The sequence below is a fragment of the Squalius cephalus genome (assembly GCF_949319135.1).
Source record: "Squalius cephalus genome assembly, chromosome: 16".
In the NCBI taxonomy this organism is placed as follows: domain Eukaryota; kingdom Metazoa; phylum Chordata; class Actinopteri; order Cypriniformes; family Leuciscidae; genus Squalius; species Squalius cephalus.
This window is the reverse complement of record NC_137137.1, coordinates 12,272,882-12,288,009: the sequence shown is the minus strand read 5'-3', so window position 1 is coordinate 12,288,009 and position 15,128 is coordinate 12,272,882. Positions and strand designations below refer to the sequence as shown.

Genomic DNA, 15,128 nt, shown 5'->3' with positions numbered 1-15,128 from the left:
GGGCCGGACCCGAAACCATTGATTGAAACAGTGAGGTTTCAAAGGCGCTTCTCTGATGATTCATTTTTACCGTTTCAGCATCTCTTTCATGCACACACACATCGTAAATAATCTACAACAGGTAAACATGTCAGGAGTGTGGATGTACTTCACTGTAACCAAAAATGATGCTAAAGTAGCAATATACAATGTTCGGCTGAAATATTGAGGAATAGTTTTGTTGCCGAAGAACTTTACTTAAGTATGATGGGTTCAATTACCCAAATTTCATTACCCAAACTTTGTTTTCGGGTTTGGTTTTCAGGTAAATTAATTTTCATTAATTAAGTTTCAGTGAAAACTCATTTTGTTTTATCACTACTGCTAAATACAGAACAGATGTAAACCCAGGGCTGTACTGTAAAGTCCCCCGCCCCCCAATTTTTACATGACCTTCCAATATTTTCACTAAACCCACCATAAAATAAGTTTCAATGTATTACTAGCTGTGTTGTAAAATGTATCATTTTCCTAAAAGTTTTTTTTATAATGTTTGTTATTCACAGTTATATTTTTTCTTTACAAAGAAAATGTACAAAATGTTCTGTAATTTTTTTTTCTAGATTTTCTTTTTAAAAGCTTGAAATTATACAGCTGTAATGCAACTCTGTAAATTCACGAATAAGCTTTGATTGGATTGTACTTTTTACACAATTTTGCAATACATCAAGTTTATTTTTACAAAGGGCCAAAAATCTAACTTTATTGAGGGTGGTGGGCGGAAGGTAAATGGTGTCCAAAAATTGACTATCAAAATCACGTTCTCTACATTTCAATGCAAAAATAAAACAAAAAATGTTTAAACAAAAATATATGCTTCAATGGTATGTTTTTTTCTTATTTTTACTCTTATGATATGGCTTATAGTGGGCTAAATCAAAGGTCATCACAGGCCAATAGATTACAAGATGCAAAGAGTGCTACTGGGGTATAAAGTCCGTATATTGGTGCTCTTTGGATGTGGGATAGTTCGATTTGCAAAAATCAAGGCACTCGAGTCTCAAAAAGTTTGAAAAAATAAAAAGCCTTTATTTATTCATGGCTATAACATATTTAAAAACATATACATATATCAGCACACCAACGCATTGCAGCTAATACGCCTTCATCAGGGTCATCATAGGTTCACTTTGGCCCTGGATTGAACATCTCTGCCATATACAATAATAATAAATGCTTGTTTTCATCTGTCTCCTCGACCACTTCTGACTGGCTCACCCAAAAACACTGCTAATTAATTCTAGGTGTAAACTGGGCTTGCGATTCTAAACTTCCAAGTTAAATGTCTCAAGGAGGAGGATGCAAACTTTAGTATTTGCATTTACTTATCGTGTCAGTGCTCATTAAAATACTCATTAAACTTGTTTGTTATCGAGTTTGCGTGACTTGTCTGTGTGTTCGACACAACGAGAAGAATCTGATCGTCGTCCTCCCCGGCATGTCGGGGCCAGGGGTTTTTAATTTGGGTGCTGTGAGCAGAGCTTCTCCAATTCCCACCTAAATAAACAAACCGTGGCCTGGGCATCATGCCTGAGGGGCAGAGCTGCAGAAACAACACAGCCAAAGTAAATAGAGTCCTGCAGCAGTCAAACAAAGCAACTCACAGACCTAACAGACTCTGCTCCATCAAATCACTCTACATATAGACACGCACACGCATACTCTCACGCTCACCACCATACAAAAAAACATCCAAAACTCACATATGTTTGCAGCATACTGATTTATTGTATTTTCAGTACGGTGTTGCATTTTAGAATAATGAGAGACTAGAGTGGGCGACGACGAGTTCAAAGTCAGATTCATTTTATTGATTCGGTTTGTTTGGATTGTTTGTTTCATTTAACCATTTTAAGGATCAGCTTATAAAATGTACAATTTCAGCATCCATGTTCTGATGTATTCACAGCTCCTCTTTGCATCTTAAAGGCCTCTGTGCATCACTCTGATAAGCCCCGATTTCCTTTAATGCTTCAAAAGGAACCATTCTCCACTCATTATGCTTGACTCATCTTTCAGAGCTACAGAATTTTAATAAATCAATTCTGTAACGCATTGATCATATTAATCCACTATAAAATGACTAGGTCGTCTCCCTGCTGGCTCTATAGGCACCGTACTGTGTAATTTTCACACGTGTGACTGTGAGCGAGGGAAGTGGTGGGTGATCAGAGGAAGTTAACCCAGTTTATCCCGCCAGGACTACGGTATTGATTGGCGAGGTCAGGGAAGTTTACCTGTCGGGTACAGATGATCCTTAAACGGAATCAACTGCTCCCTGTTCCTCAGACCCCTTTTGCACATCCTGCTCAACTTAATTGAGTTGTTTGTATTGATTTGCGACACCTTCTGTCTGTTTGGGACACTCGTGGTCCATTGAGGCATTGTGTATTGATGGCTGGCTTCTAAGACTTCTTATTCTTTGCGTAAATGTCCAATACCACAGAGCACAAAGAAGAAGGCTGATTTGTTGTTATGACCAAACATGGCCAAATAATGCTCCGCTGGTGCCATTTGAAGGATGATTCACATTGTTATTAACAGAAATCCAGACAACACATGAATTGTGTTGAGAAGATACTTTGTAACTGTAGCCTGGCAAACATAGTTTACTGTAAATAGATTCTGCAGTCAAGCTATTTATTTTTTATTTTTTTTAAAGTGGCAAGTTACTTATTAGTCTATTGAATCTATACTTAAAGGGGTATTATCCCTTTACACTTTTTTTCAAAATACAGTAAAAACAGTACTTATTGTGAAATATTATCACGATTTACAATAAATGTTTTCTATTTTAATATGTAAAACGTATTAACTTATATTGATGACTTATTTCTGCGATGTCAAAGCTGATTTTTTTTCACGATCCTTCAGAAATCATTATATTTTGCTGATTTCGTGCTCAAGAGACATTTTCAATTATTAGCAGGGTTGAAAACAGTTGTGCTACATAATTTTTTTCTTTTAAAACTGATATCCATTTTTTTTGTCAGGATTCCTTAATGAAAATAAAGTTCAAAAGAACACCATTTATTTGAAATGTGGATACCTTTTGTAACATTATAAATACTGTTACTTTTGATCAATTTAATGCATCCTTCTTGAGTAAAAGTGTTAAAGGCTTAGTTCACCCAAAAAATTAAAATTATGTAATTAATTACTCACCCTCATGTTGTTCCAAACCCGTTAGACTTTCGTTCATCTTTGGAACACAAATGAAGATATTTTTTTAATGAAATCTGAGAGCTTTCTGTCCCTCCATTGACAGCCTACACAACTACCACTTTCAAGCTTCAGAAAGGTAGTAAAGACATCATTAAAGAAATCCATGTGACTTCAGTGGTTTACCTAAATTTTATGAAGCAATGCGAGTGCTTTGTTTGCCCAAAATAACATAATTTAACACTTTATTAACACAATATTAATCTCCAACGTGCGTTCACCCAACAACGTCTGCTCTCGCGTCAACACAACACGCATGCATCGTGGTGGTCTCGCGTCGGAAATGAATCTTAATCTAAAAAAAAAAAAAACGAACCCTTTAATTAGTTTAACAAAATTTGATTGACCCCAAAATTTTGAATGGTAGTACATATTGTTCACAAGTTGCTGCCCTGAAATTAACAATGATGAATTGAAAGTCATATATTATAATAATAATAATAATAATAATCTTTAGAGTGATTATTTTTCTATAGAGTGCCTTTAAAAGCAGTTTCTTAAGTCACTGCACACAAAATAAGCAGTACATAGCACAATAAATAAATTAATAAATAAATAAATGAATGAATTCATTAATGAAAATAAACATCAAGCAAATGCTAGTTTAAAAAAAGTATGTCTTGAGTTGAGCTTTTATAAAAGTGAGATAAAGTGAGTAAAAACGTTCAACTTCAACTTCAAACTTAAATCACATAAAATCTCTTTCAAAGACATCAGAAGCCAAGTCTGCTGTAGTGCTGGAGTGTCCATCGATTGCTACCACTAACAAGCAAGGTTTTCTTTCATTTGCCGTAGAACGGGAACAGTCAAATTACTGAATCCTATTGCTTTCACTGTACCACATTCTGTATGATTTGCAGCAAAATACATTTGCAACAGTGAACACCATGCAGCAATATTCAACCTAAATCACTAGCGATAGTGTACAGTTTGAGAAACCAGCGTCTCTAACAACTCACACAGGGGTTTTGTTAAATGTAGCATTGCTCAGACATTGTGTCAACTTTAGTCAATATAGCAGTGTCTGTTTTGGCTTTAATTTTTGTTTTACCTGACAAATGTCTGTAGTATCATTGTCCATGAGCTCCGTTACCTGCAGAACCAGCCAAACAATTGACCTAAACTGCTATGTAATATTTAAAAAATTGTGACTAACAGATATTGTTTTTCTTGACTTGTATTTATTGAAGTACAGTACTTGCTTTCCTCTTCATTGCTATTTAGAATGTCAGGGCTGTTTGATTTCGACTTGTTTAAGCTTTCCACCATTTGTGGTTCCCTATGGGTTTATAAGAGAGAAATTTTGTCTCTAATTTAAATGGGTCGCACTACTCATGCTGTGCTTTCCCTCTGGTTTGTGCAGCTTTGTACAAATTGGCCTGGTTTCTATAGTCGAAACTGGTTTGCACAGTGCTGTCCGTTGGGCCAGCAGATAATTGGTCTGCACTGCACGGTTCAGTTGGGTAGCGCTGACTGTTTCATCCCGCTTTTGGAGTGTTTGCCATTTACGCAACAGAATACAGCAGCACTGTGGAGCAATTTTGTTAAATTTTTCAAAGATTCCCAAACGACTCGTCCGAAGATTCAGTCTCTCTAAACCCCTCCTTTCCGAGAGCACTGACTCTTACCACTGACTCTTCACATCCTCATCATTTGACAGCGTTTACGAAGAGAATTTTCTTTTGCAGCGCAGAAAACAGCGTCTTCTCGACATGTACACAACATGAACCAGCTACAGTGTTTGAGGGCGAGTCAAAGTAGACGTTGTTCACGGGCAGCCAATGAAGACTATATAGGTGGGCATTATGTAAATTTGTTACGCATGTATGTTACGGACGAGAGACTGGATCCTTCAGTCACATGATCCTACAGAAATCATTCTAATATGCTGATTTGCTGCTCAAGAAACATTTCTTATTACAATGAATATTATTTTTGTTGAAACCATGATACATTTTTGAGGATTTTTTAATGAATAGAAAGTTCAAAAGAACCTAATTTTTTTAAAAAACAGAATTGTTTTGTAACAATTTAAAAGTCTTTACTGTCACTTTGATCAGTTTAATGCATTCTCTCTGAGTAAAAATAATAACGTATTTAAAAAAATCTTATTGACCCTACACTTTTGAATGGTTGTGTTATTTTATAGATTTATAAATTCTATATTGTTTAAAATGGTTTTATGTAAAATGTATACATTTCTTTACTAGCGTTTGATTTTTGTTTTATTTACATATATATTTATTAACCTTGGCAGCCTTAGTACCTGGTATTTTCCCCCCTGTCAGCAGTGATATACCATGTTGTACAGACATAAAGAGTCTGGCCTTCTTGGTTCTCATCTGCTGGACTGCATGAGCACTTCGGCAAGAGCCCTGCGCTCTGATTCACTTTCACAAGGTTAGTTAGAGTCTCTAGAGTCTGTGTTTGTTATCTGCTTTCTGCTGCTTGCTTATACATTTTATATTCTCTCTTTCACTCACTTTTATGTTAGGCGACTTACACAGTCTTGAACTCGGTACTTAAGAAGGTCCCTTTTTAGTTAATGAGCCCATAACAACAAAACAGCCTCGCAATAATCCCTCTCGCTATGCATGGCAATCTCAAACCTGCCCCCAGCCTGCACTGGATCACAGTATAATGCTACTTTACTAGGACTTGGTGCCCTTGTGAATTTTGCCGGGATATTTCACAACTCTCATCCTGACTAATGATTTGTTGACTGCGTTTTTGGAGGCGTCTGAACGAGTGCAAACTATTTCTGGCAGAGTGGATCTGAGGCCGTACTCTGATTGGCTTGTGAAGAGCGGGAGAGGGGAGATCTGTGTGTTGATAATCAAAGCATCTCCTCCTGAATTTCTGAAGCCCATTTATTTTTACGAGGGTTTATGGAGTTGGCAAAGAATTAGGAGTCTTGAGGAATCTTGTGTCATGAGTGTTTGTGTTTTTGAAATGCCAGCCTGTCTTGTCTTTTGGCTAATGTTCTCGCCTCACAATCGAAAGGATTCACATTTTACAGATTATTAGCTGCTAATGAGAGTCAGGAGTTCAGAAAATTGGACGTGCTCAAAAATTCAGGCCTGTGACTCACCATTTGAATATGATCACATGAGATTTCTTGGCAGTAATTTTTGGATATTGGGTATTCATTGTGCAAGGATCTAATGGTCTAAACCAGGTAATCAAAATATGTATAATTTAATAATGCAGTTGAATGTAAGTTTTAGGTCTCAAAATGAATATCTGAAATGTATTTTTATACTGTACATTATAATGTTATGATGCATACATTCACTTGTAGAATTTATTATAGTTAGAGGTTCATAGACAAAATACTATAGAATTTAAATATTGTCCGTTTATTCATTCTTGGCTATAACAAGAAAATAATGATCTGTATAATTATTAGTATTTGCCTGAATTTTAATATCTGTGCATTCCTATCTGTGATTCTGCTGCGATCCAGACACTTGTATCGGCTCTTTAAAAATGAGACAGTTATTTATATCAGAACTAAAGGCAGAATGAATCCTAACTCATGTGCATTTAGGAGAAACAAAGAAACTATTCTTCAAAACTTAACCAACAGTCCACTGTGTGTCGAGAATATTCTAAAGCTATTTGATCTCTCATGATGGTGTGCATTGCAGAAAAATGGATTTAAAAGACATTATGATGTATCATTGATGCTATTCCAGTCTTATCTGTATCTATTGCACTTAGAGGAGGGGAAAGCAGTCTGAAAGGATGAGTAAAAGAGAGGAGACCCTGCCTTTTAAATTTGAAATAGGTATTTAGAGCTCTGGCGTAACCAGCCCCACTGGTGAGCTGAGGGAATCATCTCAACCATACAATGCAAATCATTATTTCCACTAGAGAGAAAACACTCGTAGTACAAATTCATATAAGAATGTTTATTCTGCTCACTGCGGTTCATTTGAAGTTCAGAGTAAGACCAAAACAAGAGCATGTCACACAGGTTGTGAGCAGAAGACAGGTAAAGTGATGAAAGGAGACATTTTTGAAAAGTTAGCTTTGTTTTAAATTTTACACGACTCTTGTTTCATGCTGAAAAACAATGGTTGACCTGAAGTGACCTGCTGTTGCAAAAATGGAAAGGTTGTTTAAATAAAACATTTATTACTAGGCGATTAGTCTCAGCCCCACGGACCGTTGGCTTAAAGTCTGATGCATATGGCGCACAAAATTGAAAACGTTTCGGGAGATTCGAAGTCATCATCTGATTTGTTGAATTTTCCAGGATTTCCTGAAGACGTGTGTTTTGTGTTCTTTAACTGTCCACATGGAAACAAAGCCATTGTGACGCCAAACCCCGTCATGGAAGAAGAAAGTTTTTCATCATGTTTACAACTGTGACATATCAGGATCAACTATGTAAACTCTGGAATTTTAAAAAAATGTGAAGTTCACAGCACCATTGTTGCATTAAACTTGCATGACGTTCTTGAATGAATTTCACAGTGGTCTGTTTTTGTAGGGACATCCACATTACATTTTCACGCCCCTAAACATTACGCTAAACAAAACAAACTGTGATTGGTTGCTTTACATTCCGGTGAGACGTCCTCTTGGGAGGTCCTTAGCCAATGAAAGCTGCTATGGAGTCCAGTACTTCTGCCATCAGTCTGAAGATCTGGATACATGAGACTACTAGGTGCTAGCTATAACTTAAAATGATATCTAATATTTTTTAGTCTTTTGTTGACATGTATCTTAATGTGTATTTGTGCTGGAATGCCTTAAAGGAGGTTTTTATACTGATAGACCATTTTCTTATTGGGTTTTTAATTTTCTTCAAGTTAGTATTTGATCATTAGCATTTTTTTTCTAAATTCCCAAAATATTTAGTGATAGGATTTTTTTAAATTAATGAGTGGATTAATAAAACACTTTCAAGGATGAAAGAAGGACAAAATTATAAAATGACCAATGCTTGGGTCTCTATCAACCCACTCTGTAAGCACTTCTTTCATGGTGGTATCATATGCCATTGTTTTCGTTGGAATTCTGATCTGTGTGAACCTATACTTTATTCTGTGCTACTTTACTGCCTGTAAGTAGTGTGAATTCAATCAATGGCACAACCTCTGCTCTGCATTTCAACTAACCTCAAGTTTAAAACCCTTTCAACCCACACAACCCAAACTTAGCAGGAGCTCTTGTGGTCTGATTTTAAGAATCAAGCACCATCGACCCACGTAGCCCGAAAAATCAGCCAGAGCACTTCTGCATGCTATTAAAATCACTTGAAAACGGACACATTTAAATCTTTGTTGGCCTGGTATTTCAGGAACATGAGTTTACCATGCAGAAAAACTCTAGGCTCCATTAAAGATTCATGATCTGAATATTGCAAGTATCTCTAATGATGGACATATTGCAGGCTGTCTTGTATTTGCAGTTACATGGACAAGGACAGGGTCATCTTATTGGTTTTCAAATGTGAGATCTTGTTCGGATTATGCATACTGACCTGAGTAAATATGACTCGCTGTGCTGCGTGTGCATGGTGCTAGTATTGATTGTGCTCTGCTCTTCTGCCGATTTCTCAGAATTGTTTGCTTTGATGTTTGTGTAGATTGTTTTATTTTTTTCCCCCTAAAAGCCCCTTCTGCATAATCAGAGAGGCTGTTGCTATTGATTGGTGTGGTGTATGTAGGTGTTTCTTGTAATTGTTAAACTGGTTGAGTGGTTGCTAGACTTTAATGGGCACCCCATCTCTCATTTGGCTTCAAAGCTGAAATGAGAAAACATTGTTATTCTGGGAAATGAATATTTCCTTGGGCTAAACATTGAACTTGCAGTGTTGCAGAGAGAATTTGTGAGTGTGTGAGATATATTTTTATTTTCTGCAGAAGACAGTTTGAGGCTGGTGGAAATAGTAGGTGATGGCCTGCGTGTTCTCATACATCCCTAGTGAGATTCTTCCAAGAACCACAGGATGCCAGAACAAGACTCTGTTTGCTCTTTTTTTTTAAAAACAAATCATTGTCTAGACCTCCTCTTTAGGTTCTTTTCTCAGCAAACCTCTGGGTTTCACTTTCCACTCATAAAGTTATGTTACAGGTTTAATATCCTCCTAAACAAATTTCTCACTTTTCTCCACAATTTTTCATGTCCCTAACCTTGTGTTTCTCTCTCTACTTTCTCACCCTCTCACCTCAGGTTCCTTTGTTTACTGTTTTATTAGTGGTGTTTGCTAAAGCTTGTCGCACTATTATTATTGCTTGAATGTAAGGTTACAGGTTTTTCTTTTTAACCCCTATCCTTATGTATTAGGCATACACTTTGATGGGTGATAATAACTCATCCCTCAGTGTTTGTGCTAGGGATAAGATTAATACCTCAAATTATGTGGCTTGTGCAATATTAAATTACCAACACACACACGCACATGTCTGGTTCGCTATCTTTGTGGGGACTTTCCATAGGCGTAATGGTTTTTATACTGTACAAGCTGTATATTCTATCTCTTTACAATAACCCTACCCCTAAACCTACCCATCTCATAATTTTTACATTAAAAAAACCTCATTCTGCATGATTTATAAGCTTGTTTCCTCACCTCCTCCTTGTGCTGTTTAATATTGTGGTTGCACTTTATTTTACAGTACGTGCTAGGTGTGTAACAATATTCAAACCGAACTGACAAAACATGATACATCACACACGGTACGTAACGCGGTACTCTCATGGCGTACCAAACGCCCCCCACCCCTGCTGCCTCGGCCCAGTGTTGAGGTTGACCTCACTTTACCTTATGTCACAAAACAAATTTTTCTTCCTTGACATTTGATTAAATAATAATTAGGGGTGTAACGGTACACGTATTTGTCCCGTGTCTTATACACATGAATGAACATCTGAAAGATACAGGACAACTTACTGAAACACATCATATCTTGTTATAATGCTTGTATCATCACAAAATGTATCACCCAGCTCTAATCTGCTAAATGCGGCATGAAGAGAATAAATAAGGCATGAAGATATTAAGTTATTATAAACGTTAACATGATTATTTTCCTTGAAACAATGTGTATTGTGAAAAGTGCAGTACAAATAAATTAGAATTTAATTTTGCATGAGGAAACAACATAAAATCTTGTCTAATTTTTCTTTCTAGGTGGTTTACTTCCACACTTCCCTGTGTTTGAACACTGTGGTGGCAGTGGTGGAGTTGGTGTGTACCAGGGCAGACGGTTCCCAGGATGCAGTGGGGTCAGGGTTTGGACTCCTCCAGCTCTTCACAGGTCGTGCAGACTCCAGCATCTCTCAGGGAGAGGGCAGGTAATGGTCAACATCTCAGAGCAGTGCAGAATTTCCAGGCCATTTCCAAGAATCAGAAAAATGACACTCCTTTAGATTCCTTTAGACTGCAAAGCACAATATCATTGACTATGCAGCAAATCCTGAAACCTGTAATGAGTGAATAAAGTGGTTTTATAATAATTGTCCCACTATTCAGCAGAAGAAATGTGTGAGTCTGTAATTTCATATTCTCCGTGTCATACTGAAAAAGGAAACATTTCCGTACAACACCGGAGTGTGTTGGACTTCTGAGTTGGAAGGGTCCCCTCTGAGTTTTTTTTTTTAATTCATGCCGCCAAACACATTCCCCTCCTTTCACATGTTGGAATCTTTAGAAAAAGTCAGTGCTTTATACATTATTTTTTATTTTATTTTATTTTATTTATTTTATGTTTTTAAAAGAAATCTCTTATGTGCACCAAGGCTCTTTATTTGATCAAAATGATAAAAAAAAGTAATATTACAAATTAAAATAAATGTTTTTTTTAAATGTTTTTTTAAAATGATGGCAAAGCTGAAGTTTTTAATACATCATCAGTCTAGTTATCATTATCACATAATATTTTTGAAATGAGTTGTAAAATTCTGTTTTGGTGCTCAAGAAACATTTCTTATTATTATGACAGTTGAAAACTTGTGCTGCTTAATATTTGATTATTTTGACCAATTTAATACAACCTTGCTGACCCCAAACGTATATTCGATCCAAAACATAATCAACATTTATACATTTTCAAGTATTTTGACTTATTTATTTATTATTTTCACTTTTAACCACCATGTCTTTCTCAGGTTGAGTCTTTTCAATGGAACCCCCAGAGCCCTCCTGCACCCAACGCTGAAAGACCCTCTGCAGTGTGAGTGCAACCCTGAGCTTCACATTCAGTCAGTAGTTCACAGTCCACACTGTTAGCAGCTCAATAGTGGATTCAGTCAAAGTTTATCCTGATGAAATCAAAATGGACCCAAATTATTTTCTCAATTCAATGCCATAAATTTCATAAACATTAAGTTGATGTATTCAGATTTATGGCAATAAGAGTAATTGACGATATATTTGGGGGAAGAAAACACCATGGCCAAACCTTCAGTCTCCATGTTCTGGTCAAAAAGACTCCTCAAAAATCGGTACCAGAGGCATTTTGGGAGGAATTCAAGTGTGACACTGTTCTCATATCTAATGCCCTATTGTTGTGATCCAATTAAGTCTCTAATTTTTTTCTCATTGAATAACCTGTCATACCTAAATGCGTCACATTGCTGATTTGTTTCAGGTTGACTTTGATCACTCAGTTTGAATGTGGTTTTTAAAAGATGATATCATTCTCAGTTTTTTTCTAGGTAGTTCTCCATGAGTTTTTTAGTTCGGTACAGTAGATGGATGTTTAATTGATGCGATTACCCCAGCATCACAGCAGGTATTTGAAGGCTTGACTGAACTGGCCCTATTTCTGGGAAAGCGCATGTAGTGAAAATTGACACTAGATAACATATTCAACTCATGGTCTCAAAGGAGTCAAACCGAGCTAGAGACAACAGTAAGAGCTTAGTAATAAATAGTTGATAAATAGCACTTTATGCTTTCTGACGCTAGTGATGAGAAACTATTTGCATGTGTGTGTATTTGCCTCATTTTTCAAATGCTTTCAATATTTAATCTGTCAGTTTGCCTTGACTTTCCCCATTTAGATTTGTTTTCACTTGAAAGAAAATTGAATTAGGACTATTTCTTGCAGTGCTGTTCTAAGCAAACAATCTCCATCATGACCGTTTCAGATCTTGTTTTCCTGTCTTTCCTCACACTAAAAGGTGAAAAGGCTGCTTCTGTTTAAGGAGAATCTTTAATGTGCAAATAAAAGAAAATAGTTGGGACTCACCTATAAATAATTGAAGAGATTCTTGAAACAGATTTAAAAAGTAGTCTTAATTGCGGAATGTTCTTTAATGTTGGCCCTTTTTTGCTGCTGTGTTTGGCAGATTTTTCTTATCCTGGAAGATGCATCATTTGTTTTTTAAACCTTGTAAGTGTTACATGTGAACATATCTTATGAATATGTTCCACTTTTTTGCCGTTTTTTTGAATGGTTGTTTATACCACGTATACTGTTTATACATTAATTTTCTGTGTCTGTTTTTCTGAGAAGAATACACTTTCTTTTTCATTGGTTCACTGTGGTTTGGAAGCTCTCGAGTGGGTTTTCTTTTAAAGCCTTTAATTGTCTCCTTTTTGGAAGCAGTTAACTGACACATTATGGTCATATGCGTCCATAGATGTTCTTCCAAATTATATTTTCACAAAATGAGTTTTGTGGATTAATTAAATGTAAATGAAAGGCTTAAAAGGCATTTTTCTCAGTTGACAGCAGCATCTGGTACTGAACAAAAAAAATTAAAAAAGAAAAAGGATAAAAGAATGCACAATTGTTACGTAATTATGTTACTTATTACGTAAACAATACTTTAAATAAATATAGTTAAAGCAACACTAAGGAACATTTTTTACCTTAAAATAATGTTTCCAAAATCGTATCAGTGGTTCATCAAGTCATAACAGGGTGAAAGGCACTTCTGGATTCGCTTTGCGTCCCTATATCTGATATAACCACACTATGCAAGATTGCCAAACCGGGTCGCGTTTCTGTAGTTCGAATGAGACATAAGAAAACTACAAATTTGACTTCCTTTATGTCAAGCGTTACAATAGTCATTATTTATTTTTTCTTCGTTTCTGATGTCGCAATACATCATACTTTCATGAAATCATGCATCATACTCTACCTTGTCTGTGGACATCGTTCATTCCAAATCCGGTGCTGGATAAAGAGTGAGTGTGTGTGCGACAGTAGCTGCAGGCGGAGAAATTATTTACGACAGCGGTAATAGACAATTCCGCTTCCACCCTGTAGGGCGACCGAAGAGGAAAAGTTCCTTAGTGTTGCTTTAAGTGCAAACTGAATGTAATGTTTTCAAACACTTGCTCAAATTTGCATATTAAGTTTAAATCCAATTCATCCTTCGCCGAGAGTTTGATTGACAGGGGATCTGACCAATCATAACGCCGATATTATGTGCCCTCGTTTCTATCGGCCATTTTGTCCGACAAACAAACCAGACAGTAGAGATGTCTTTCCGCGGATACTAAAACTAATAGTAAGGAGGAAGTGATGATCAGTTCACATGCTGCTTGACATACAGCTATCTGTCCCGACACATTAAAAAGCCATAAAAGGCTATTTATTGTATGAATTTCTTAAAAAAATAACTACATTTGTTTTATACCAAAAGTGACTTTCGGTATAAAACTTCTTCACTCCCTTTTGCATGCAATTTTTTATTATTCTGATTATTCGCTATGATATTTGGTTATATATTTATCACCATTTTTCACATACCCCACAGCACAAATGATGAACACACATACAGTAGGCGTGTTACTGGCCACTGTTTTAATCTACTTACCGGTACATCAAATGCAAATCACATATCTATGGGCGTATTGGAAGGTTATTTCGTGCCGTGACGAACATCACAATGTCGCTGTAACTGGGTTAGCCTTCTGCCATCTCTGCACAAATATATGGAGCAGAGACTGCGCATCGAGTTATGTTAAAAAAGTTTAGTGATTCTGAGTGGAGCGAAAACTTGAGAATAATGTTCATTCATGAAGTTAAATAACACATGGTGTCTGTATATAGGACCGAGCACATGGTCAGAGTGGGAATAATGCAAATGAGGTGTTTATAGACCGGTTTATTGATATTTAAAACAGGCGTACGACCCATAGTTTATTTGAGATTGTTTACTACGATTATGAGCTTAATCGCATTAGTTTAATCACAGTATTGTGTTCACATCTGGTAAATTAATCGCAATATTGTAAAAATCTCATTATAATTGCACCAGGAGGGTGCATGTAAACTTTCTCATTGATGTGTGGCATGATAGCACCATGGCTTGTACTTGTCGGACATAGCAACAGTAATTAACAGGGCGGGTCTTTTGAGACGGGTCAATTAGCTGAATTTTACTGTGTCTTAGTAGGACTTAAGTACATCTTTATATGTAATTTCAGAATTACTTTTATTATCTTTGAAATTTTATTAGTGTACTGGTTGAATGTATTGACAAGCATAAATATACTTAAATGCCTTTTCAATGGAAACTTCTGTATATGAAACTTCTTAAATATATTTGTTATTACATATTCGTACTGATACTTTAAATGTAATTTTGAATAACACACTTCAGTCAAAATTATAATCAAGTACTTTATAAGTGTACTCATTATTTGGCTTTTACTTTCATTAACATTCTGTTATCAGCAAAGTGTGTGTGTATGTATATATATATATATATATATATATATATATATATATATATATATATATATATATATATATATATATATATATAGTTTTTTTTCTTTTTTTTTCAGATATATGGCTTAAACTAGTGGTTCTCAAACTTTTTTGATTACGCCCCCATTTCAACCTTTAAGTGCAAGTCAACCGTCTGAGGAAGAACGATTCAGAGAA

General features: G+C 36.0%; 1 protein-coding gene across 4 annotated transcripts in view; it reads left to right on the top strand.

The window, feature by feature from the left end:
* nphp4 (nephronophthisis 4) overlaps window positions 1-15,128 on the top strand; it is a 160,809-nt gene that overhangs the window by 19,935 nt on the left and 125,746 nt on the right. For all 4 annotated transcript variants that reach the window (XM_079896120.1, XM_079896121.1, XM_079896119.1 and 1 more), the window contains 2 exons: window positions 10,409-10,572; window positions 11,386-11,450. In XM_079896120.1, the coding sequence (XP_079752246.1) occupies window positions 10,409-10,572; window positions 11,386-11,450 (229 nt within the window). The remainder of the gene's footprint in view (window positions 1-10,408; window positions 10,573-11,385; window positions 11,451-15,128) is intronic.